The sequence below is a fragment of the Bidens hawaiensis genome, unplaced genomic scaffold (genome assembly GCF_021521415.1).
Source record: "Bidens hawaiensis isolate Kalapana, Puna unplaced genomic scaffold, B.hawaiensis_p1.1 tig00016189_1, whole genome shotgun sequence".
Taxonomy (NCBI): domain Eukaryota; kingdom Viridiplantae; phylum Streptophyta; class Magnoliopsida; order Asterales; family Asteraceae; genus Bidens; species Bidens hawaiensis.
The window spans coordinates 112,177-138,579 of record NW_027492473.1 but is presented as its reverse complement, the minus strand read 5'-3'; the positions used below and the strand labels follow the sequence as shown (position 1 = coordinate 138,579).

General features: G+C 37.3%; 1 protein-coding gene and 1 pseudogene across 2 annotated transcripts in view; one reads left to right on the top strand and one right to left on the bottom strand.

The window, feature by feature from the left end:
* Nucleotides 1-1,473: 1,473 nt before the first annotated feature.
* Nucleotides 1,474-12,158, top strand: LOC143550831 (phosphatidylinositol 4-kinase alpha 1-like). The gene is made up of 26 exons (XM_077041413.1): nt 1,474-2,479; nt 2,764-3,105; nt 3,180-3,341; nt 3,418-3,585; nt 3,666-3,812; nt 3,931-4,058; nt 4,127-4,424; nt 4,734-4,902; nt 4,984-5,201; nt 5,288-5,446; nt 5,516-5,698; nt 5,779-6,330; nt 6,421-6,780; nt 6,853-7,067; nt 7,155-7,317; nt 7,382-7,518; nt 7,598-7,751; nt 7,845-8,111; nt 8,187-8,264; nt 8,343-8,390; nt 8,462-8,634; nt 8,723-8,918; nt 8,995-9,135; nt 9,222-9,430; nt 10,933-11,094; nt 11,829-12,158. Exons 1-26 carry the CDS (start codon nt 1,700-1,702, stop codon nt 12,085-12,087), a joined length of 5,868 nt encoding a protein of 1,955 aa, XP_076897528.1. The 5' UTR covers nt 1,474-1,699; the 3' UTR covers nt 12,088-12,158.
* Nucleotides 12,159-15,211: 3,053 nt separating this feature from the next.
* Nucleotides 15,212-26,403, bottom strand: part of LOC143550807 (polyol transporter 5-like) — a 33,310-nt pseudogene continuing 22,118 nt past the window's right edge. Inside the window, exon 6 of the transcript XR_013138387.1 lies at nt 15,212-15,936. The product of XR_013138387.1 is annotated as a polyol transporter 5-like (transcript). The remainder of the gene's footprint in view (nt 15,937-26,403) is intronic.

Below are 26,403 nucleotides of genomic sequence, written 5' to 3'. Positions count from 1 at the left end.
GGACATTGTATTTGTCCCTTTTAAGATCTTTTAAAGGAACTAGTTCTCAAATGTGTTGGTTATTCAAATTTTACTTGATTGCCTTTGATTGATGGCTAATATATAAAGTGATAATGTCATGATAAGTGGCTAAATCAGGCAATGCATGACGAAGCATCAATCATTTTTCGTCATTTTGCTCTAACATGTAAATTTCATTGTTTTTTGACATCGGGTTAAGCATAGATTAGTTTGATTCAATTATCGTCCAAAACCAAATCTCTAACTCATACTTTGGTTGTTAAAACCTCATAACCGATCAATTCATGTTACAAACAATTTGGTTGTTATGAAAGGTAATTTAATTAATTCTATAAAAAATGGTTAACCAGCCAGTCATTTCGGCTAATAATAATAATACAAGACTTATACTCATTTCGTTTAATAACATAAAACAATTTGAGCATAATACAAAAGTTAAACAAACATGCTAATCAATTTTGGGCAAAATAAAAAGGTTAAACAAACATGCTAATCAATTTTGGGCAAAGTTAACAAAATAACATAATTATATTGAGAAACAAAAACATAACGTAAAATCTACACGTTTGATGTCTTTAGCAATAATTTATATCCATACCATGTCTATATTACCTAACAAAAAGGTCATAGATATCGCATTGGACTATTGGAGTTAAATCCGGTATAAATAGGAATTAACATACAAAGCTTATGAGTAATTATGTTTTAACTAAGGTAATATTAGTATGATACAATTTTAAAGTTGCCTAATAATAATTTCTCTAGTTTAAACATAATCACCCTAGTTAAAATATAGTTATCATGGTTATTTATACGGTGCATAAAAAAATGTTTATAGTTGATCCTATCCTATATTATTTAGTAATATTTACACACTTTTCAATTTGATATAAGTTTTTTTTATTTGGCAAATATAATATTATATAACTTTTTTCAGAATAATACGAAGCTATTTCAATTAAAAGAGAAAATTCCTTAAAACGTCTCTTTTAGAGTGAGATGATTCAAAATGTCGAAATTCTCGCAAGGTCCTCATCCAAACACGTCTTCATGTTGTGTTTAGTAGTATTCCCGACACGCTTGAACACAAAATCACAACACGCCACCCGGAACCAAACACCCAGTCCAAACACGTCAACGTTATGGATGAGCAAACGGAACCGAGTACCGGTACAAAGTTTTTAGGAAAATCATGATTGAGAAATTCAGAATCGGTACCGGTATTTACCTTTATATATATATATATGATACCAGTATCAAACCGAACATTTTGTTGTACCGGTACCAAGTTTTCAAGAAATTCAGGATCATTACCGGTTTTATACCGAACTATCTATAGTCTAAGACGTATGTGGTGCGCAAATCTTTCGTACATTTAGTTGTACCGGTACCAAGTTTTCAAGAAAGTCAGCATCTTGGCAGGTGGTGGCAGTTTTTAATTTTTTTTAGCATTCATTCACCAGCTACAAATACGGAGAAAACAATATGCAGCATACCATACACCACGGATGAAATTGGGGAAACGTACGTCATGGGGTTTCAAAAATCCAAACACACAAAGAAGAAAAGAAAAACAAACTTTGCATGCAAATCCAACATATCCAAACCTTCAATCAATCCACAATGCCCACACCTTAAACTATAATCATTCAATCTATCATCAATAACAATAACAACAATGGAGGCATTAACCGAGCTCTGCGATTTAATCTCCAAAAATCCAAATCAATATTCATCCAAAATCGCTTGGATCTATAAACGCTGTCCTCCACCCGAATCACTCCTCTCCGATTCACCTCGCATTTCACGTGTCCAACTCCACGCCCTTCTCGCAACCGCCAGGTTCATCTCCCAATGCCTGAACTACGACGATCCGTCGCCACGAAAAACCGTCCTCGAGTTCATTCGCGCGGTCCCGTCCTCGTTCTCCCAATCGTTTTGGCCGAAATCATTCGTCACTGCGTCAACCGCGTCGTTTTATAACGAGTTTTTAAGTTATGTTGTGAAAGCAACTGAACTGTATCCGGATTTTAGCACGGATGTGGCTGGGTTCATGGGAGGGATTGTGTCGGCTGCTCTTGATGACGCGAGCGCGGATATAGCGATTTCTAGAGCGTTTTTGTCCGCGTTGGCGGAGAGTTTTCCGACTATGATTCCTGCCGATGGTAATAAGCTGGTTTCGAGGTTGCTTGATTCATTTTTGAGTTCTTGTCCCGTTCCTTCGAGTTCGTCTGGTGGTGGTTCGAGTGCTAGTGACGCGTTGAGTGCTCCTAGTAATGGTGATAATAGGAGTGTTCCTAATTTTAAAGAGGAGACTATGGAGACTCTAGAGAAGCAAGATATCGGTTTTAAGTTGATTGAACGCGTGCTTGATAAAGTTCAGATTGATCCGAATCTTTTGGAGTATATACGTCTTATTGCGAAGGAGCAGCTGCGAATAATGACTGCTTTTCTCAAGGTATAACCAGTGTTGTATAAATCACTAGGCGCTAGTCAAGTGGTGGGTTAGGGACTAATGATTAATCGGATTGGAATTTATATGATAATTTTATATATAAATTTTTTCAATTTTGACTGATTTTGACCAAATAGTGATTAATTGAAGACTAGTCTGTGGGGGTAACTACTAGCGATTAATAAGGGATTAATTGGCGCCTAGGAGCGATTTTTACAACCATGAGTATAACAATATTTAATATATGAACAAATTGTGAAAAGAATATGAACTGGTGTTTGTTGCAGATAAGGAAGCATGACTGGACAGAGCAAGGGGCAGCACTAAAAGCTAAAATCAACATGAAACTTTCGGTTTACAAGGCTGCTGCTAAGTTAGAGGTTAAGAGTCATGTGACCCCTGATGCAGATGGTAAATCATCAAAGAAAATGTTGCATGGGGCTCTTGCTTTGTTAGTAGAGGCAGCTGAAGCTTGTTTATACTCCGTGTGGCGTAGATTGAGAACATGTGAAGATCTTTTCAACTCGTTGCTTGATGGCATTGCCAAAATTGCATTTTCTCGTGGTGGTCATTTGTTAAGGGTTCTGCTTATTAGATTTAAACAGCTTGTGCTACTTACATGTGCTCAGGTAACTGGTTTTTGGTTTATTGTTGTGTGCATATGTCATTGTTGTTTACTTTGTGTTATGATTCTTTTGTGTAGGCTGAGGCTAGTGGAAGCGGTCAAGGAGCTATGTTTGACAGTGTTTTAAAGACGAGCTGTGAGATAATTGAGTATGGATGGACCAAAGACCGGACCCCCGTGGATACGTTTATTATGGGATTGGCTACAAGTATCCGTGAACATAATGATTATGAGGAAAAGGTTGGTTGTTGTTTGAACATATGATGATCTTGTGCTTATATAAATATCTAATAACCATTTTTATCTGTTGTATCAGGATTCTAAAGAGAAGGCGGTTCCTGTTGTACAGCTCAATGTCATTAAGTTGCTTGCAGAGTTAAATGTACAAGTAAATAAAGCTGAAGTGGTTGACACAATATTGCCTTTGTTTATTGAAAATTTAGAGGAAGGCGATGCTTCGACACCTGGCTTGCTACGCCTCCGGGTATGGCATTATTTCAAGCATTAATAATAACTTTATTTTTTTGGTTATTATTATTAGTAACTTTATTAAACAATGTACAGATTCTTGATGCGGTTTCTCGCATGGCAAGTTTAGGATTTGAAAAGTCGTATCGGGAAGTTGTTGTGCTAATGATGAGGAGTTACTTGAGCAAACTTTCTACTGAATCCAACACTTTGCCAGAAGAAGCCAATTCAGAACGTATCGAGGTGTGTATATTGGATTTTTTTAATTAAATTTTCCATTCAAATTAAAACACTTGTCATCGTTAAAATTAAAATGTTCATGTTTGACTCTTTCTAGTTAAATGTTGACTTCTTTTTCTAGACTCTTCCTGCAGGGTTTGAATCGATAGCCAGAGGCCTTACAAATGCCAAATTGCGGGCTGACTACCGTCAACGCCTATTATCATTATGCTCAGATGTAGGCTTGGCTGCCGAGTCTAAAAGTGGAAGGTATATGCTGTTTAATTATATATTTATGAAATAGAGCATTCTATTAATATTGTTTTGGTAATTTGCAGCTGTGGAGCTGATTTCTTGGGGCCTTTACTTCCAGCCGTGGCTGAAATATGTTTTGATTTTGACCCAACGGGCGATGTTGAACCTTCACTTCAAAAGTTATTTAGAAACCTATGGTTCTACATTGCTCTTTTCGGTTTAGCACCTCCTGTTCTAGAATCTATGAAGTCACATTCTTCAACATCCAGCATTGCAGGAAGTACAGCTGCAGTTTCTATTCAAGCTGTGAATGGACCATACATGTGGAGCCCGCACTGGTGTTCTGCTGTAAAACGTATATCTCAAGGGACCCCACCTTTGGTAAGTTGTCATTAACTGGGATCAGTACTAAGAGCATGTTTGGGATTGAGCTTAAAAAATGCTTATCGGCTTATTAGCTTTTTCAAAAAGCCATTTTGAAAAGCCAGAATTTGGAGCTTTTGAAAATCTGCTTTTTAACCATTTCAAAAAAGCTAAAATAAGTAAAGTTTTTTGTGATTGCCAAACACATTTTAACTTATTGGCTTTTTGAAAACACCAATAAGCCAATAAGCATTTTTTAAACTCAATCCCAAACATGCCTTAAGTTGTCTTTAAAATTCATTTTTTTATTGGTTTGGTTTTGATTAGGTTGTTAGCTCTGTAAAATGGCTTGAAGATGAGTTAGAACTTAATGCACTTCATAATCCTGGTAGTCGTAGAGGAAGTGGTAATGAAAAAGCTGCTGCAAGCCAAAGAGCAGCACTTTCGGCTGCTTTAGGAGGGCGTGTTGAGGTTTGGAATATGAGCACAATTTCAGGTATGGACTTTGGAGTATTTTAGTCACTAGAAATAACTATGTTTGTCAAAGATAGTGTAATCAGCTGGTTATATTTTTCAGGAGTGAAGGCAACTTATCTTCTTGCGGTTGCTTTTTTGGAAATCATAAGGTTTAGCAGCAACGGCGGGCTTCTTAATTGCAGTCCTGGTTCTACGGCTTCCAGAAGTGCATTCAGTTGTGCTTTTGAGTATCTAAAAAGTCCAAATCTTGTGCCTGCTGTTTTTCAATGCTTGATGGCCATGGTTCACCGTGCTTTTGAGACAGCATTGTCGTGGCTGGTAATTCTTTATATTCTGGTTGTTGAGCATTTTTGAAATAATATGATACCAAATCTTGTGCCTGATGTTCATAATTATGGGTGCAGGAGGATCAAGTATTTGAAACAGGGTATCCCATGGATGTTAGAGAGTCAACTCTTGCTGTCCACGCATGTTTTCTCATAAAGAGTCTGTCTCAAAGAGATGAACACGTTCGAGAAGTCGCTGTTAAACTCTTATCTCAACTTAGAGATAGTTTTCCACAGGTATAATACTTAGCTTCGAATTTTAATAAAAGAAAACATTAAGTTCATAATTTTGTTTAAAATTTTCAGATCTTGTGGAATTCATCTTGTCTGGATTGTCTCTTATTCTCTGTGCATAATGATCCGCCTTCTGCTATAGTTAGTGATCCCGCTTGGATATCCTCTGTTCGATCGTTATACCAAAAGATTGTGCGTGAATGGATTATTATCTCACTTTCACATGCACCATGCACTAGCCAGGGCCTTCTTCAGGTACGTGCGCTCAAATAAAGAAATTACTTATTCCCAATAGGAAAAGAAGAAGTATTCAAACTTTATGCTGTTCACTTCAGGAAAAAATTTGTAAAGCAAACATGTGGCAAAAGGCTCAGCCTACAACAGATGTTGTTTCACTTTTATCTGAAATACGAATCGGGCCGGGCAAAAGTGATTGCTGGAGTGGTACAAAAACAGCAAATATTCCTGCAGTTATGGCTGCAGCTGCTGCATCATCAGGGGGGAATCTTAAATTAACCGAGGCGTTTAATCTTGAAGTTCTTAGCACTGCTATTGTTAGTGCAACAGTTAAGTGTAATCATTCTGGAGAAATTGCTGGCATGACAAGATTGTATGAGAATATGGAGAAAGCAGATGATGACTTTGAAGGTGCATCACCTCCTAGAGCAGGCCCCGGCCCGGCCCAAAGTAGTTTTTCAAGATTGATATCTGGAGCTTTCCCTCAACCACCACAGCCCAAAAAAGAGTCTTTTGGATCTATTTTACTAAATAAGTTTGTTCGTCTTCTTCAAAAGTTTGTTTTCAGTGCTGAGAAGGGTGGTGATGTAGATAAGTCTTCGTTCAGAGAAACTTGCTCTCAGGCAGCTGCACTGGTTCTATCAACTCTGGTAAACATCAACCTTATGCTATTTAGTATTTATGATTACAAAAACAATATTATATTATTACAATAATATTTGACCCATGTAAATTTTTAGGATTCAGATTCAAAAACGAATGTAGAGAGCTTTTCACAACTGTTGCGTCTTCTTTGCTGGTGTCCCGCTTACATTTCCACAATTGATGCAATGGAAACCGGTATATTCATCTGGACATGGTTAGTTTCAGCTGCACCTCAACTGGGGCCTGTAGTCCTTGCAGAGCTTGTTGATGCATGGTTATGGACCATTGACACAAAACGAGGCCTCTTTGCATCTGACACGCGGTATTCTGGACCAGCTGCTACATTAAGGCCTCACCTTTCACCCGGTGAACCAGAGTCACCCCCTGAAAAGGACCCTGTTCAACAAATTCAAGCTCATAAGCTTTGGATCGGATTTTTCATTGATCGTTTTGAGGTTAAAAATCTTCTTCTTTGGCAGTTATTCAACACACACTCACTCTGGTTCTGATATGTGCTGCTTTGGCAGGTTGTACAACATGATAGTATAGTACAACTGTTGCTTCTTGGAAGGATGTTACAGGCGACTACAAAACTTCCATGGAAATTTTCACGCCACCCAGCTGCTGCTGGTACTTTTGCAACTGTCATGCTGTTTGGACTTAAATTCTGCTCGTGTCAATATCATGGGAGCTTAAGGAAAGTTAGACTGGGACTTCAGCTGCTGCAAGACGGGATTTACCGGTATTTAAAAAATTAATATTCAACATTTTACTAATGAACTTTTTCATATTAACTGGTGATTTGGACTTTCGTGGAATGATACTGCAGGGCCTCGTTAGGCTGGTTTGCACATGAGCCCGAATGGTTTGAATCTGATCAAGGGAATTTTGCACACAGTGAAGCTCAATCTGTGGCTTCATTTGTACAGTTTCTTCAAAATCAGCAATATGATACAAGAAGTGGGGAACATGGAAACACGGTGCTTGATATGGTAAGATGTGATAGTTTGCATTCAAGAATAGTTTTTGCTTTTAATAATAATCTAACTATCTTAGAAGGACCAGTGTCACCCTGTTTGGGGACCAATGGAGAATTATGCCGCTGATCGAGAGAAGAGGAAACAGTTACTGTTAATGTTGTACCAGCATGAAGCTGATCGGCTTGAAGTTTGGGCACAACCTGTTAACTCCAAGTAATATCATAAACATCAGTTTTATATAATGCTATTTTTCTAAAACTTTAAGTAATCAGTTGGTTATCATTAATTGTAGAGAAAGCACGAATTCTAGGGCGAGAATTAGCTCAGAGAAATGGGTTGAGTATACAAGAACTGCATTTGCCGTTGACCCTCGGATTGCTTTCTCTTTAGGTGCTCGATTTCCAACAAATTCTCATATAAAGTCGGAAATTACACAGTTGGTTCAGGTCATCCTTGTCTCATGTTAATGTTTATGATATAGTTATATAAAAGAAACCTTTTCATTTTGTCTTATAATTACATTTTTATTTCTGTTACAGACGCATATCTTGAATATCCGTGACATACCTGAAGCTTTACCATATTTTGTTACCCCTAGAGCAGTTGATGAAAATTCTCCCCTCTTGCAACAATTACCATATTGGGCTGCTTGTTCAATTACACAAGCTTTAGAGTTTTTTACTCCAGCATATAAGGGTCACCCGCGTGTTATGGCTTATATTTTAAGGGTATTAGAGTCTTACCCTCCATCTAAAGTAACCTTTTTTATGCCTCAACTCATTCAAGCTTTGAGATACGATGACGAGGTGGGTATAGTTGACCATTTTGACATTTGACTGCATAACTGTATCTACATAAATGAATAATGCTTGAATGTGCAGATGTTGATTGAAGGATACTTGCTTAGAGCTGCTCAAAGGAGTGACGTGTTTGCACATATTCTTATCTGGCAGTTACAGGTGATCCATCATATTGTCTATCTGATTTTGAATCTATTATAGTAAAAAGAAAGTAATCGGAGTTTTTGTTGATATTAGGGCGAGACATGTGCCCCAGAGGGAAATAAAGAACAAATTTCAGAAAAGGTATTGCCTTTTATCCATTTTTCGTATCGTGACTGTCAATACTTACATAATTACTGTTTTGCCACCTTCAGACTCAAGCGTTTCTGGCCCTGCTGCCAGTTGTTAGAGAACACATTATTGATGGTTTTGGTCCCGAGGCCCGTGACGTGTTTCGCAGAGAATTTGATTTCTTTGAAAAAGTTACATCTATTTCAGGTGTTCTTTATCCACTTCCAAAAGAAGAAAGAAGAGATGGTATTAGGAGGTATTTTTTCTGTTATTTGAATATAGGTTAGACCATATGGTTGTTATACGTTAACATTTTTATTAATTTTGTTATTGATATGGTATAGAGAGTTGGAAAAAATTCAGTTGGATGGAGATGACCTTTATCTACCAACAGCTCCTAATAAACTTGTCAAGGGTATTCAGGTAAATAGTGGAATTCCCTTGCAGTCAGCTGCAAAAGTCCCAATTATGATCACTTTTGATGTGGCGGATAAAGATGGGGATCCGAACGATATAAAACCCCAAGCTTGTATATTTAAGGCAAGTAGTATTATTTCTGTTATGGTTACCGGATCCAAAATGTGACATGTTAAGTTAAACGAGCGTGTTTATGCAGGTTGGAGACGACTGTAGGCAAGATGTGCTTGCTTTACAAGTAATTTCAATTCTAAAAGATATATTTGCTGCAGTTGGACTGAGTCTTTATTTATATCCTTATGGAGTGCTCCCGACCGACCCAGAAAGAGGAATAATTGAGGTCACCTGTTGTCATACATTACATATAATGTTTTATAACTTTTTGTTTAATAATCTTAAATAAATGTTGTGCTTGCATGGTGGCAGGTTGTACCAAATTCACGCAGCAGGAGCCAGATGGGTGAAACAACTGATGGTGGTTTATATGAAATATTTCAGCAGGATTTTGGGCCGGTTGGTTCAGCGGGTTTTGAAACTGCCCGTGAGAATTTCATAGTCAGCAGTGCAGGTTATGCTGTTGCCAGCCTGTTGCTTCAGCCAAAAGACAGACATAATGGGAATCTTTTAATTGACAAGTAAGCTCAAATAGTTTAGAAGTTTAATCTTTATTATGTTGGTTAATTCTGATCCTATAACTTAGGAGATCGGATGGAAAAAGAGAAATTATTAACACAAATAGAATCTGGTTGGTTATTTTGGTATTTGAATTATAATTGCATTAGTCTAATAGAGTCTTTGCTCTCCAAGTCATGTCTAGTATAAAAGTATGCTGAGGTCTCTGTAATTTCTCCGAGTTTTCGTTTGATAAAATTCAAGAGAGTTATGGAAGTTACAACAAAAATAATCGTGTTCTCCCTGCTTTGATCCAATCTACTTTTAACAATTAGTATCAGCGCCTTGCTAAAACCGATTCATTAGTAGTACCCTGGCTTAATCACTGCCAGATAAGGTGGATCAAACTGGTAATTGGTAAATGAGAACGAAGGTGTTACAATTGTGACAGACTCGGTCACTTTGCATCCGAGTTTCGGGCTCCTAGAAGAACCAAAGGGGAAGCCAATCTAGCAAAGGAGGATGATGACCAACTCTTCTAAGAGTGAGGAAGGCACGTGGTACTTGGACAATGGTGCAAGCTATCACATGACTGAAAACCAAGAATATTTTATCGAGTTTAATGAAAGAGCAGTGGGACGTGTTAGATTTGGAGACGGATCAGCGATCAAAGGCAAAGGATCGATTCTTTTGCAATGCAATAAAGGAGATCAAGGACTTGTCACCAGTGTCTTGATTCTTGAAAGTGTTTGGTTGCACGGCTCATGTTGAGGTTCCATCGGTCAAACTTACAAAGTTGGATAAGCGAAGTGAACCCATCGTATACCTTGGAAGTGAACCGAGAAGCAAAGCCTACCGGCTTTACCACCCACAAAGTAAACATACTGTAGTTAGTCGTGATATACGATTGGAAGAAGGTAAACCGTGGAGCTGGTCATATGACTTCGAGACAGAAGGCGACAAGGTCTGGGTCAAATTTGTGATTGAAACGAGACTCAACCACAAGTGGTGGTCTAAACAGCGACGGCCAACTTGAAACTGGGCCTACTAACATTTGTCCCAGTCAAAACGAAAGTCCAACAGCCCAAACCGCTTCTGGCCTTCTGTCACACAAGATGGGCCAGGCCCAGGAGCTGCAACTAGCAGCCCATCTCTCAAAGCAGCAGGACCAAAAATGTCACAGGGCATCCAAACATTCGGGTCAGACAGCACAGATGCTTCTGGCTCATTTTATGTGCCAGCCCAATAAATAGCCAAAACAGTCCAGAAATGTTTCTCTTATTTGGTATTTGAATTTGAATTTGAAAAGGATTAGTTTAACAGACATAAGAGTCCTTGTTCTCCATGTTATGTGTAGTATAAAAGTATATTAGGGTCTTTATAATTATGCAAGTTTTCGTACAATAAAATCCTATAGAGTCGTGGTGTTTCCCACAAATATTATCGTATTCTTCATGTTTTGATCCGATCTGTTTATAACATATTAAACCACTGTATGATAGAATGAAATATTTTTTTGGTGCAGTGAGGGGAGGCTTGTCCACATTGACTTTGGGTTCATTTTGGAGACATCACCCGGTGGGAACATGCGATTTGAAAGTGCTCACTTCAAGCTGAGTCACGAGATGACTCAGTTACTTGATCCATCCGGTGCCATGAAGAGCGACACATGGCATTTATTTGAAAGGTAATACACTAATACATTACAAGGTTTTGGTTTTACTAGTCAACAGCATGCCCTTTAAGAACCCAATGTTGAAAATCTGGTTCAGCTATCCCAAAGTAACATTAGACAAAATTGGCAGTTTGAACAGTCTGGGTAATAGATTTGGGTCAAAACTGGTAACTTGATGTTATAAATAACTTAATGATTGCAGACTTATTTGACCCATTTTTATTTTAACATTTAAAAATAATAATAATAAACCATTATAGGCAAATATTAGCCGAATCATCACATTTGCCAGTAATTTAGTCAAGATTTGTCACCTCTAGTATACCTCTAGTCAAACATCTTAAATGTTCATTATGATAAGGATGGTAGAAAATTCATGTGGACTACTGTTGGTATTATTAATATTTGATAATGATTATTATTTATTAGCTGGGAAGAAAAAAAAGTTTGGTAAAGCTTAACCCCTACCAAAACTAAAACGAATAGACATAAATGAACGTAAGTGAACAAACATAAACGAACAGGGATAAATGAACCAACATACACAAATGTTCATGAACAAACGTGACAGTTTTTCATGTCCATTCATTTAGTTAAATGAACAAGAAAGGTGTTCATGTTTCTTTGGTATTAAATAAACGAACAGTTACAAATGGCTCACTAAATGTTTCGTTCATTTACATGCCTACTTTTATTTACACCGGCACCTTCTCTTGCCTCTAATTAGCATGCTTGTTTTTTATCAGTTTGTGCGTTAAGGGATACCTCCTAGCTCGCCGACATATGAACGGGATCATAAACACGGTATTAATGATGGTAGAAAGTGGATTACCATGTTTTAGCAGAGGAGATCCAATTGGTAACTTAAGAAAAAGATTTCGTCCGGAAATGAGTGAGAGAGAAGCAGCAAATCACATGATCCACATATGCGCTGATGCTTATAACAAATGGACTACTGCTGGTTATGATTTAATTCAGTATTTACAACAGGGTATTGAAAAATAAGCCCTCCTATTATTACTGTTATTATTACTACATTTTTTTTCTTGAAGGGTATCTTAGGCATGTAACCTACCCTGGTTAGATCAATTCTTTTGGTGACTAAAGTGTATGAAACTCGTATTTATTGATGCCACTATATTACACATGATATAATATGTGACACTGGTAAACACATGTGTTTGGAATTTTGGATATAATATGTGAAGCTGTGATTGCTCACCTTTAAGTCTTTAACCAAAGTCAAAGTCGTCATCAACTAGTGTGACTATGAAGTCCACATACATATGTGGTTGCGTTTTCCACACTAGAGTTAAAGCTGCTTGGATGCCGGTCTTGATTGTTCATGTATTTTATAAAGATGCAGATTAAAACAACAGCATTTATGAAGTTAGAAACAATGTAGAACTCTTTAGGCGCTAGTTAGATGGTAAGGTATGGACTAGCGATTAATCGGGATTAATAAGGAATAACTGAAATGGAATTTATATGTAGCTTTCCAAATACACATATATATATGCAAAATTTTATATATAAACTTTTCAGTTTTGACTGATTGTCACTAAACAACGCTTGGGAGTTGGGATAGAGATGGTGTTGTAGGAGTAAAAACAAAGTTTTTGATGATTGTCAATGAATTTTGAGGATAGGTGTACATTTAATAAACCAAAGACGAGTGCTCTAGTGGGCAAGATCTATGGTTGTGCGGGAAGGAGATCATATATCTTAGATGACATGTACAAAAACACATGATTCTTGGCTACAGCAAATGACAGGGGCATGCGATTAAGAACATATAGAAAGAACCAAAAAACACACTTCACCGAGAAAGAGAAAGGGAAATGAAAGAGTTCATATAGTTTGTAAAACAAGGTAATTTAATTTTTTACACAAACTTACTAAGAACTTTAGTGGAAGTTAGTGTTAGAGGCGAACTTGTTACAAAATAATAACCACACAACACAACACAATGTATAAAAGAAAACAATAACATCAATCTATACTATATAATAAATAAAGTTTCTTAATGCCACATGGCATCACATAAGATAACTTCTTACAAAATTTTCCCACCTCTTTCTCTTATTCAATACATTTCTTTTTTTATTAATAGTTTTATATTTAACTTTTTTTTCCTTCTTAATCAATTAATATCTCTTTTTAATACATTTTTTAGTTTTATATAAGTATGTTGTATTAGTTATTAATATTTAACTTTTATAAGTAATAAGTTTTCACGTTGATTTAGATAAAATAATTAATTTCAAATAAAAAAATTTTAACTTTATGTTTGTTTTGCAATGAAGATTAATAAAAGCTAAAGTCAATCACTATAGATGGTTTGATTTGTTTTTGAGACAACCTGTTTTAACGCATGGTAGGTTATGTGTTTCATTATCTAAAGTTGAAATAAAAAACAAAACGAAACTACTGATTTTGATATGTAGGTTAAAATTATAAATATTGCATACAAAAAATATTTAGAGATTTGTGAATTTTCAACAACTTTTATTTTCATATTGTGTAACATGTAACTTATTCTACCATATATTATATCTTTATATCATTTGAACATATTTACATTGTGTTATTATCTAAACAAATTTATTTATTCTAACTCGTGTAGAACACGGGTCTTAATGCCATATGCCATTACACGTGAGTGTTCCTTACAAAATTTTCCCATTTCTCTCATGTTAAATATATATTCTCTTTCTTTTTAATAGTTTTATATTTTATTTCTTTTCAATCTATTATTATTGAGTGAACTGCGTTTTCGTCCATATGGTTTGTCAAAATCTGAAGTTTTAGTCCAATAGTTTTTCCTCATCTCCAGTGGCGAAGCTTGAATTAAGATACCGAGGGGGCCGGACTCAAAATGTATAAAAAATTTCACAAACGAAGGCGGACGGGCTCAAATTTTCGGCCAAAAACGGCTAAATTTACACTACGTATAAAAAATTTCACCCAAAAACGGCTAAAATTTACATTACGTATAAAAATTTCGACCGAAAACGGCTAAATTTACACTACGTATTAAAAATTTCGGCCGAAAACGGCTAAATTTTACACTACGTATAAAAAATTTCGCCGAAAACGACTAAATTTACACTACGTATAAAAATTTTCGGACGAAAACGAATAAATTTATGTTGCTACGTAAAAAAACAGGGGGGCCGGGGCCATCCCGGGCCATTGAGAACCTTCGCCACTGCTCATCTCTCTCATATTAACTGCATTTCTCTTTTTAATATTTCATTTTCAATTTTTAATAATTTCATCCTAATTTAAAAGAATTAATACCATCATAAATATGTTAATTTTTTTAATAATATTAATAACTAATGCAATACATTTTATAACAGGTGAGTTTCTTTAACCGATTAAAGTATCAAGCATTGTTCATGTCAAAACAGTTTAAGATTAAAATGAGTTTTGGTCCACGAGTTGTTTTAAATAAGTTGTCATTTACAACTAAATTTTGATATAGAAAATAACAATTATGATTTATGAATTTTCTAACAAGTTTTTATTTTAAATTGCGCAATGTGTAATTTTTTTACCGTATAATATATCTTTATATATGTGATACAATTTTTTTTTGTATTTCACATTATGTTATGATTTAAAAAAAATTACTTATTCTAACTCGTGTGCTGCATGGGTAACTAACCTAGTATAAGATATTTAAATAGATTACGTAATTACAACAAAAATTATAATTTGTAAAGTCTAAATACACCTCCAAAACCACATTAAAATAATTATTTAGTTACATTATTATGTTGGTCATCTTTGTCCGCCCTGTTCTTGAGTTTTTCTAAAAGAGAGAAAGGAAAGGAAAACTAAGGATAGTTAAAAAATGGATGTTCTTGAGTTTTTTTAGATGGAAAGGAAAGGAGTAGGAGGAGTTAGGAAAGATTAAATTAATGTATTTTCCCAATAAGTTATCCTCCAAAAATGGGATGATTACTAAGGATAACTATTTTTTAACATAGTTATCCTTTTCTTTTCTATAATTTCCTTCCAACTTAAGAACACACCTAATTAAAAAAAATTTCATTCTCTTCTCTTCCCTCTCATTTCCTTTTCTTTTCTTGGTTAAAAAACTCAAGAACAAGACGTAAACTTAACTAAGTGCCTTATTGGCTACCATCTCAGCCTCTTTCTTCCTATCCAATTCAGCCTGTCTTGACCTCCACCGAAAAAAGGTCCCAAACAATTTTTCAACTTCTTCAAGGTTCCTACCCTGTGTCTCCGGGTACAGGGTGTAAAAACACACACTCGCCACCATCACGACATCGGCAAACAAAAAGAAGACACCGCCGATTGATATCGCCTTGAATAGTGAAATAAATTTCATTCTGATCACACCACTTACCACCCTATTCATTACCATTCCCATGCTACACCCTTGTGATCGCAACCGTAGAGGAAAGATCTTGGAGCTGTACACCCAAGGAACCGGTCCCATACCGATTGAAAAACACCCCACGAACGAAAAGATTGTAACAATGCTGAGAACTACAGCCCATGGGACCTTGTGATCAGAGTGGTCAATGATGGTCAATGCGGTAGCGAGTGTCATTAATGAGACAACAATGTTCTTCGTCCGATTCCATCGAGTAGAAAAGTGGCCACTAAAATAAAGGTTGTTTTAACCAACCCGACGACTATGGTTATAAGTAGCTGCGGGGTGTCTTTTATAATCCCCATCTTTTCTAAGATTCTCAGGCTGTATAACACGACCGCGTCTATACCGCTTGCTTTTTGAAAGAAATGGGCGCCTAAGGCACACATTAGGATGTGGCGGACGGTTGGAGTTGGGTGGATTAACAACTCCTTCCATACGCCCTCCCCGTTGATGACCGTCGTTCGAGTCAATCAAAAACCTAATTATTCTAAATAGTTAGAGCAAGTAGGGTATCGTATCACAAGGAGTATGTGGTCAATGTATTCGTGTAACAGATTTCTAATTATGAAGTGAATGATTTTTAGTGCTGATCACACAAGCAACAGTTTGAATTTAAAGAACTAAGCAACGAACAAGTAAACGAATATTAAGCAGTTAAGAAACAAATCACACCCCGGAATTCAAGTAAGCAACCAACAGTTATCTTATGAAACCTAACAGATGAATTATTAACGATTAACTTAAAACTGATCAATCAGACAAAACCTTAGACATCAACAATCACTTTACACACGACACTGGTTATCAAACAGTCCTTGCCAGTGTGACTCAGTTAAGGACAATCGTATGTTTTATCGTATTTAATCTAACCAAACAGTTATATGACTAATTATCTACCAACTGGTAACAGATCGTTCAGACCAACGTAAACCTAAACCGACCGAACACTCAGAAATATCAAACATCAATAATCATATATCAATCATCAATAATAATACACAAGTGTTCTTAATCACATGAGAAAAACTGTAAAGATTACAAACTATACATCCCGGGTATGATTCGGAGAAGACTAGCCGAGCATCGTCATCGATAGATCTTCAATTATGATGAGGAAGGCCATTAAGATTGATCAAGAGATGATTGGTAGCCCTGGAATTCACCCAAAATCTCCTAATAGCTGCTGCTGGTCGTCAATCTTGATTAGGGTTCGGAAAATAGAAGATATAGGTCAAAATCCGTTTTTTCACGTTTTTTAAGACCATCGCGTATCGCGATGGCCATAGACCCTACCCGTCGCGTATATCGACCTGAAAAAACCTCATGTTTGGATTCCTCTCGTCGAGAAACCTAAAATTCATATATTATAGGTCCCGTAACTCATTTTCTAGCTCAAGATATGCTCGTTTTACTTCATGGTCGCATTTTGACAACCCATCTTCTTCAGTTTTAGCATCGGCTTATGATTTCTCATCCATACTCTTCCCGAATCCTTGTTACACTTCCCAAGACATCAAATCATGCTTCGGTCTTCCCGAGATATCATTCCATGCTCGTACAGGTCTCCCATTTAGTATCTTTAACGATCAATGACCTGAAATACAAAAGAACGTATGAAGTACCAAAGTTCTAACAGTATACTCAAAAAAACTACATAATTAATACACTAATATATATACAAAATACCCGACCATCACATACCCACACTTATCTTTTGCTTTTCCTCAAGCAAACTCTAAAGTAAACATTAACCTCCATCATAGATATGTGAATTATCGCCATTAATACTAGTAAGGTTTAAGGTCATACCCAGTTTCCCAGACTGACACTGTTTTTAGATTAACATCTCACAAATACGGTTAAGTGCTATAATAAAAACAATAGAGCCACCCAGACAAGTGTACTTTGTTTTCGGTTAAGGCACACATGCTCATACCCCGCATAATATAATAACTCTCCTCTCGGTTTAATATCTGGACTAGCAAAAGATGTGCTAGTATCACTCTGCTCTCAGTATCACTCATAAACAGGTATCCGTCCATAAAACTGCTTTGACACAAATGCAAATCAAGAGGTCTTAAAAGGGTTGTAACGGGGCCAGGTGTAAGGGTGTGGAAGGGAAATATTTAAGTAGCTCAAACGATCCGACCTGGCTTATTACAAAACATCTAAATAAACGAAACTGCTATACAAACTGACTGACTTATTATAAAACCTCTAAATAAGAAAACTAACATACATACTGATTTCATATTTTTTTTTTCTTTTTTTTTCTTTTTTACATAAACGAACTACTACTGAATACATAACTGAATATAAACAGACATCTTTTTGGCCTTTTCCTCAAGTTTTTTTTAAAAGCATAATAACATGATGCTTAATAATGGAACAAATACAAATACAAATACAAAAACAAATACAATTACAAATAAACATAGTAAGCTGGATCGTCTCGTAACATAATGTCGGGGTTAAACAATTGAAAAATAAGTCCAAGAAAGGTTTTCTAAGGGTCCCAACCCCCCGCCCCTCACATTAACCATCCTCATATGTATAATGTATAAGGCCCCAACCCCCCAGTACCCACACTCACGCTCATCCAGACGAGGTTTAACCTAGTTGCCTCTATCACTTTTGCATTTTGCCAACTGTGACCCCGTAATCCATGAACATTAGTGAAAGCACTCAAATGACATGTGTTTACTATATATTATATGTGTATTATATATATTTGGGTCAACTCACACACGTACTGGAGGAATAGGGTTGACGATATAAACATGTGTACTTGTCCCCATGACTCGTTATCCCTGCCTAAACGACCCCATTTTCAACTTCTTGTAATAAAAACTTTTGTGAGTAAGACTATTGAGAAGCTGAAAAACCAATCATGACCAGAAACCTATGACTTGGCATTAATGGCAATAATTAACAGTTAACAACTTTGGTTTCTGAACACTCTTCGAGGTACTATCGGGCTAAAAATTTTCAAATTTCCCCCATCCCCACACTTGAGGTTTACATTGTCCTCAATGTAAGAATACTTAACATTGTCCTCAAAGTTAAAATAGATAAAACGATTAATGAACATTTGAGGGACGGGGTTGAAATTGACTTTTTGACTATTAAGTAATTTTAAAATTCGGGGCTCATATGTGGCGGTTCAACTAACAATTATACAATTACACTTTTAACGTTTTAAAGCAATAAAAACAAAATAAATTATGAAACTGAAATCACCTGATATTAACGGGACTGGAGAAGGACCAGTCGGCTCGCGAACTCTCATAAACACTCGTATACTCTCGTCTCGACCAAGTACCAAACTGACAATAGAACCTGCAAAATCTCGAGACGTGTAGAAGCAAGCTTCTCACAAATGTAAGACATAGGTCTTTTAAGAGTTATGAAAATGAATTTTTGTTAATTTTATTAAAACAATTACCGAGCCAAATTAAGTCGTGTCATAATAAATTCTGTTAAATTAATTAAAAACGTTAAAAGACCTAACTCACTTTCGTAGGAATCACGATTGCATTTAGCATATGCAACAAGCCCTGTAAACCCCCCCGGTAGCCCGGGAGGACGAGTGGGGTCTCGTGAGGGTTTATAGTGAACTACTCCCACAAAGTTTGGTTACAACATAATATACACGTACCTGGATTAACCACAACAAAATGAACATGAAAGCACTCTGGGTCTTGTGGTACGGTATCCCCACACTTAGCTTTTGTTATGATGGTACGCTTGAAATACAATTAGTAATATAAAAAATGCAAACTAAAAAAAATATATATATATATATATATATATATATATATATATATATATATATAATGTACAAATACCACCCTTTTTACAATTTTATGACATTCAAGGTGGGCGTCTGGCCTGCCCCCGTGCAGCCTTCTCGTTACATGCACGCTCCTCAAGAGATTCCTCCCAACCTTTTGGCACGCCATGATCCTGCCATTTTTCATTTACTTATGGCGGTTTCTTTACCTCTTTCTTTTTCGTCTTCTTTCCTTTTATTGTAGTTGCTTCCTCATCATCTCTAACTCCATGCAACATCTCATTCCATCCCTTCACATTTTTTTTTTTTTTTTTTTGGTAAAATCCATCCCTTCACATTCATGCTACTCCTTAGCTCATTCCTGTCAGTCACAAAACATTTCTCTTTTGTGTGATCCTTGCTCAAGGATTCACACTTGTCAACAACATGGTTAGTAGCATTTTCAAACAATGATAACCGTTTATCACGATCTCCACACTTAATTTCCTATATCCCATTAGCACAATTAATCACCACATGTGCTGTGGCAAGGAATGGCCTACCCAATATGACTTGTGGTTGTGTATTATTCACACGTTTAGCATAGTCAAGTACAAGAAAGTCAACTGGGTAGAAAAATTCCTCCACTTGAACCATTACATTAGTCACCATGCCCCGGGTGTAAGGCCCCGTACCCGGTAGCCCTACTTTAGCGTCGGATTTACTCATATACGCAGTTCTTACAATCAGAGTTAATTAATACTTTCGCGGAAACGTCAACTTAAATAATTCATTACAAAACATTAAATCTTTTCTTTGATACCATAACACAAAACATTGTATTTAAAACATCTTTTCTTCCATCTTCAGATGCCATCCTTTCAATCCATGCCATGTGCCATCCTCATGCTAGTTCTTTGGTCTGATCACCTGTGTGCATACTAAAAGTTAGCTACGCTGAGTGAGTTCTAGTTAATCAAGCAACTTATCATACAACCACTACATGCATCATATATGTATCCGAAGACACGTAGTCCACTATCTAACCTGCTCACCTTACCACTTAGCCTCTTATTTACACCTACCACTTTGCCACTTTAATAACGTATAACGTTATGCCACTTTGCCACTTTAATGACGTAGTCACGTATAGGCTTACCCTACCACGTACTATCGTCATGCCACTAACACTCTTACTAGACTCTTGCCACTTCTAACACACTCTACCTCTACTTGTCTACAACACGCTTCATATCATTTACATAATAAGCAAGTCACATCATAGCATTCATACACACTAATAACCACTTGGCAATCACTATCCTTGGCGATACGTGCAATATCCGAAGATCGTTCACGTACCGACAAACATTGTATAATAGCTACCTCGTATACATCTATAGCATACACTTACCACTTAAGGTAAGTGTATTAACTAATCACATCAAGTATGCAAACAGCCCCGAAAACATAACAAGGAAATGGGGCTAGAAACTCACCTGAACTCGGTTACTTCTTCTGCTAACGGTTACTCCTTCTTGAGCTATGCGCGTCTAACTGTTTAATAATTACAGTATTAAGTACCGCTCTAGTCATCTCATTGCCACTTAATTAGTCTTACACGTCTAAGTTGTTTTACTTCATTAAATCATTACCTGGTTAGTTAATCGTTACTCATTAACCTTTAAAGGTATCTTTCATAAATTTCCAAACTCCAAGGGCTGTTATGTAATTATATAATTCTTTTCTAAGTCCAGGGACCATTCTGTCTTTATATTAAACTCCTAGTTTGTTACTTTGCCCTTAACGAATTGGGTAAAGAATTGTTGGTACATGATGTCAGTAGTTCAGTATCTAGTGTCTGTAATTGTGTTAGTTGGATTTGTATTAATGTTTTGTTAACCTGTTTCACAAGTTCGCCTCTTATAAGCGAACTTGTGGAACAGGCGAAGTTATCAACAACTTCGCCTAACATATTAGGCGAAGTTGTCGATAACCATAAAAGCTTGGCTGCGGCTTGTTTTGTTATGAGTTGTTTTAGTTCATGTAATCGGTTATTGATATATCACGTGTTATCAGTTGCAATACAACGTGTTCTTTGTTTATTGTAACATGTGTTTGCTTGTGTTTAACGTATATCGATTCTACGCTCGTGTCGTCTTACGTAGGGATTCCGCACCTACGTCGTCTTAATTCAAGCTCAAGTTCAAAGTAAGAATCATCTGCTTACTACTCAAAGGGAGACTCGAGCGCTAACTCAACTCATGAAGGTCATGTAACTCTTAACATGGATGGTGATGTGTGTTTCGTAGCTGGTGGAACAAATGCTTCTAAACCTCAAGCAACAAAGGGTAGTTTTTCCTCAAGTGTTCCGAACAACAAATACTCTCAGATGCCCATGAGTGTTAAATCTGCTGAACAGCAGTTTGCTCTCTATGCATCTTTCATTGCTTCTTATGAAAACTACATCAAAGGTAAAATAGTCGATCCCGCAACTTTGGATGAAGACCATGATCAGATTGATGCTGATGATCTAGAAGAGATGGATCTGCAGTGGCAGATGGCAATGATAGTAAGAAGAGTTAAACGGTTTATGTAGAAGACTGGTAGAAAATTTGTGGGTGAAAGACCAGGTTTTGATAAGTCAAAGGTCCGGTGTTATAACTGTCAACAGAATGGCCACTTTGCTAAAGAATGCACAAATAACAGAGTAGAACGCAGTCAAAACAGGTCTACACAACAGAGTGGTGGTGGTAGTGAAAATAAGGCTATGGTATCTAGACACAATAGTGGGTATAACTGGAATCTACAAGTTGAGGAAGACTTCGAACAGGCAAATTTGGTGAACATCGAAACTGCAGGAAGTGAGAAAGTGACTGGAGAAAATCAAGCTTACATGGCAGAAGTGAACGATCAGCTTTCTGAGGTAAGTTCTAAACTCCCTTGTACGAAATGTGAAAATCTGTCTGAACAATTGAAAACAATAACTGATCAGTTTGTTAGTTTGGATGCTCAATTTAAAACATTAAAAGATGATCATCATTACACTAAAACTAGAGAAAACAGTTACTCGGTAAAAATAAAAGCTAGTGAAAAAGATATCAGAAGTCTTAAAGCCAGTCTAGCTGAAAAAATACAAGTAATTGATCTTAGCTATGAAGTGTTAGAAGAGAAAGCCAAACTAATTGCTGAAAGGGATAAACAGATAGCTGATTACCAGGTGAAAGTGGTGGAACTAAACAGAAAGCTTGAGCAATTTAGAAATTCCTCTGCTATACTTGATCACCTCGTAAGTGATCAACGTTCCCCAGTTAAAAGGGGAGGAATTGGATATTCTGAAGTTCCACCACCTTATAATCATAACTATACGTATGATCCTAGTAATCAGAAATCTGTTGATGTTGAAATTGGTCAGACAGTTCCTGTTAAGGTTACGATTAAAGATCCAGAAGTTAGTAAAAGCGAAACGAGTAAGCCTGCTTCGAATGTTAAGATTTCTGTTCCTAGTTCTGTCTCATCAAATTCGGACAAGACATCCGAGTCTAGTGAGACAAAAGAAGAGGTAGTGTTACTAAAACGTGGAGAGGACCATAAACCAACTGAAAAGAATTCTCCACTAAACCCGTATGTCCCACCATATGTTAGACAAACGGGCAGTAATGCAACCTCAACATCTAAAACAACTGTTGAGACGAAAGTTGAACACAGGAGTTGTTTCAGATGTAATCAAATAGGACACCTGATTGCTGATTGCCCTCTAGATCAGAGATTCAGAGGTATGATAGACAGAATGCAAATTTACCAATGTTCAGACATTGGACTAAACCAAGATTTCAAAGATGTCAATCTCAGTTTTTCCCTGTTAACAACCAAACCATTGGTTACAATTCATTTAAGTCACGAAGGTTTAGATGGCCTCATAGTCAATCTCCAAGAAGGTATCCTTCCAGAACTTACAGAGGTCATTATCAAACTGACTTTGGATGACCAAAATACGGGATGCAGTTTAACATATTTAATCGACCCAAGACCAGTAGGTCTTGGGTCCCCAGATTTTAATCCTTTGCTTTAATCGTGCAGGAACAGTTAAACAGGGCTGCAAACAATCTATGGGTTGTGGATAGCGGCTGTTCTCGGCACATGACTGGTAACAAGAATTTGTTACACGAATGGAAACCTGTTCAGGGAGGTAGAGTAAGTTTTGCTGGAGAGAGTGGTGGTAGAATTACTGGAATTGGGACGGTGACTAATGGTAAAATGAAGTTAGAAAAGGTGAATTTCGTTGAAGAGCTGAAGCATAATCTGCTGAGTGTGTCTCAGATCTGTGACAAAGATTACACTGTGTACTTTACCAAAAATGAAGCGATCGTACTGTATCCTGGTTTCAAGATACCAGAGGCATGGATAGTAATGAAGGCTCCAAGGGAAAAGAATACATATGTTATGGACATGAGGTCGACTGAGATGGCAACAGAAGAATCATGTCTTCTGTCAAAAGCAACTGAATCGGAGTCCGAGTTATGGCATCGAAGAATGGGGCATATACATCTTCGAAAAATGAACTACATTGTCAAGAATGGGCTGGTGCTTGGTGTTCCCTTAAAAAATTTCAACTTTGAAGACCAATGCTTATCGTGCAAAAAGGGAAAACAACACAAGAAACCTCATCACACCAAGAAGATCAATTCAATAGTCAGTACCCTAGACCTACTTCACATGGATCTCTTCGGTCCCGTGAATTTGAAAAGCCTAGGTGGAACATCGTACTGCTTGGTGATAACTGATGATTTCTCTCGATATTCTTGGGTATATTTCCTGAAGACAAAGGATGAAACGGTTCAGTTGGTAATTAAACCAAGGTTGAGAATATTATGGGGAGAAAGGTTAAATACATCAGGAGTGACAATGTGACAGAGTTCAAAAACTATCAGATGGAGATATTCTGCTTACAGAAAGGGATAGACCACCAGTACAGCGCTCCGTATACTCCGCAACAAAATGGGGTGGCTGAGAGAAAGAACAGAACGCTAATTGAAGGAGCCAGAACCAAGCTGGCTGATGCTAAACTTCCTGTGGTGTTCTGGGCTGAAGCTGTTGCAACAGCCTGTTATATCCTTAATCGAGTTTTAACTGTTAAAAGATTGAATAAAACATGTTATGAACTTATGCATGGTAGAAAGCCTAAATTGAATGGTCTCGAACCATTCGTGTCCTCGTGTTCGATATTAAAGACGAACTCAAAATTTGGTGAGATAGCCGACGAAGGTATTCTAGTCGGATATGTTGTTGGGACACCCAACAGACGAGTCTTTAATTTATCGACCAGCAAGGTTGAGGTGATGTGTAACACTGACATCACAAGTTACAAATCACCAAAACCAAGCACGGGACCCGCTGGGGCTTTCGACTATGATAAGCTTTTTAAGTCTTTTAATTTGCCTTACTTGGATTGTGCAGAAGTTGATGAGAGAATAGCTACGAAGATTCTTTATGATGAGGAAGAAAATTTTGTGCAACGACCGCAGTACGATGAATGTCTACCTTCCTCGTCAACTGCTGTTGACACCCATGCTGCCTCTACTGAAGACGAATTCTTCAATCCTTTTCACTCTCAACAACAATCATCCATTGATGAACTCTCTTCGAACCTGGAAGACAATCTGCAAGTCAGTTCAGTTCCGACTACTGGAGTTCATAAATATCACCCTTTGGAGAACGTGATAGGTGATCTGTCTGATGGTGTACAAACAAGACGAAGCTTGAATGAGGACACCTGTGTTTACGCAAGTATCAAAGAAACAGGTATCATTAACGAGTGCCTATACACCTGCTTCATTAGCCAGATTGAACCAAAGAACTATCAAATGGCTCTAAAGGACAGCTCGTGGGTCGAAGCCATGCAAGAAGAGCTAGCCCAGTTCGAGAAGATGGAGGTAGGAAATTGGTTGCAAAACCAAAGAATGTGCATGCGATTGGCACCAAATGGGTTTTCAAATGTAAGAGAGATGAAAAAGGGATAATTATCAGGAACAAGGCAAGGCTGGTTGTAAAAGGTTTTAATCAGCAAGAAGGTATCGACTACAATGAAGTGTTTGCTCCTGTGGCGAGATTGGAAGCGATTCGTTTGTTTTTGGCATTTGCTGCACACAAGGAGATGAAGGTGTTCCAGTTAGACGTGAAAATTGCGTTTCTTAACGATAATGTTGATGAGGTTGTGTACGTTGAGCAGCCTCCAGGTTTTCCTGACCCAGACTTTCCTGATCACGTGTACAAGCTAAGTAAAGCGCTATATGGGCTACATCAGGCCCCTCGTGCCTGGTATGCAACTCTATCCGATTACTTGCTTGAGAATGGGTTTGAAAGGGGAAAGATCGATAACACACTGTTCGTTAAGAGAAAAGGAAGAGACTTTCTTCTGGTTCAAGTCTACGTGGACGACATCATCTTTGCTGCATCAAAAGTCGCCATGTGTCAGGAGTTTGAAGCCGTCATGAAAAAGAGGTTTGAAATGAGTGCTATGGGTGAACTAACTTTCTTTTTAGGATTGCAGGTTGATCAGAAGAAAGATGGGATGTTCATTCATCAGACTAAATATGTCCAAGACGTTCTCAAACGCTTCAAGATGGAGGACAGCACTCCATTTGATACTCCAGTTTGTGTCAACCACAAACCGAGTGCTGACTCAGACAGTGATGCAGACGTGGACCCCACACAATATCGGGCAATCATAGGTTCTTTAATGTATTTAACTGCATCTAGACCTGATATTATGTTTGCAGTTTGTCTTTGTGCTCGCTTTCAGGCAAACCCAGAGGAATCTCACATGAAGGGTGTGAAGAGGATATTGCGGTATCTCAAGGGCAAGCCTAAGCTGGGGTTGTGGTACACGAAAGGGGGAGACTTGGAGCTGGTCGCTTACACGGATTCTGACTATGGTGGATGCAATCAGAATCGGAAGTCAACAACCGGGGGGTGCCAGTTTCTTGGAGACAGATTAGTGTCATGGCAGTGCAAGAAGCAGACCTCAGTCGCCATTTCTACATGTGAAGCAGAGTACATGGCAGCATCGAACTGCTGCTCCCAGGTTCTTTGGATACAATAGCAATTGCGCGATTACGGTCTGAATTTCACTCAT

Coding starts and splice junctions, on each gene's coding strand:
- LOC143550831 (XM_077041413.1), top strand. CDS start 1,700: ATGGAGGCATTAACCGAGCTCTGCGATTTAATCTCCAAAAATCCAAAT. Junction 3,586..3,665: donor CTGGCTTGCTACGCCTCCGG/GTATGGCATTAT, acceptor AACAATGTACAG/ATTCTTGATGCGGTTTCTCG. Junction 6,331..6,420: donor CACTGGTTCTATCAACTCTG/GTAAACATCAAC, acceptor GTAAATTTTTAG/GATTCAGATTCAAAAACGAA.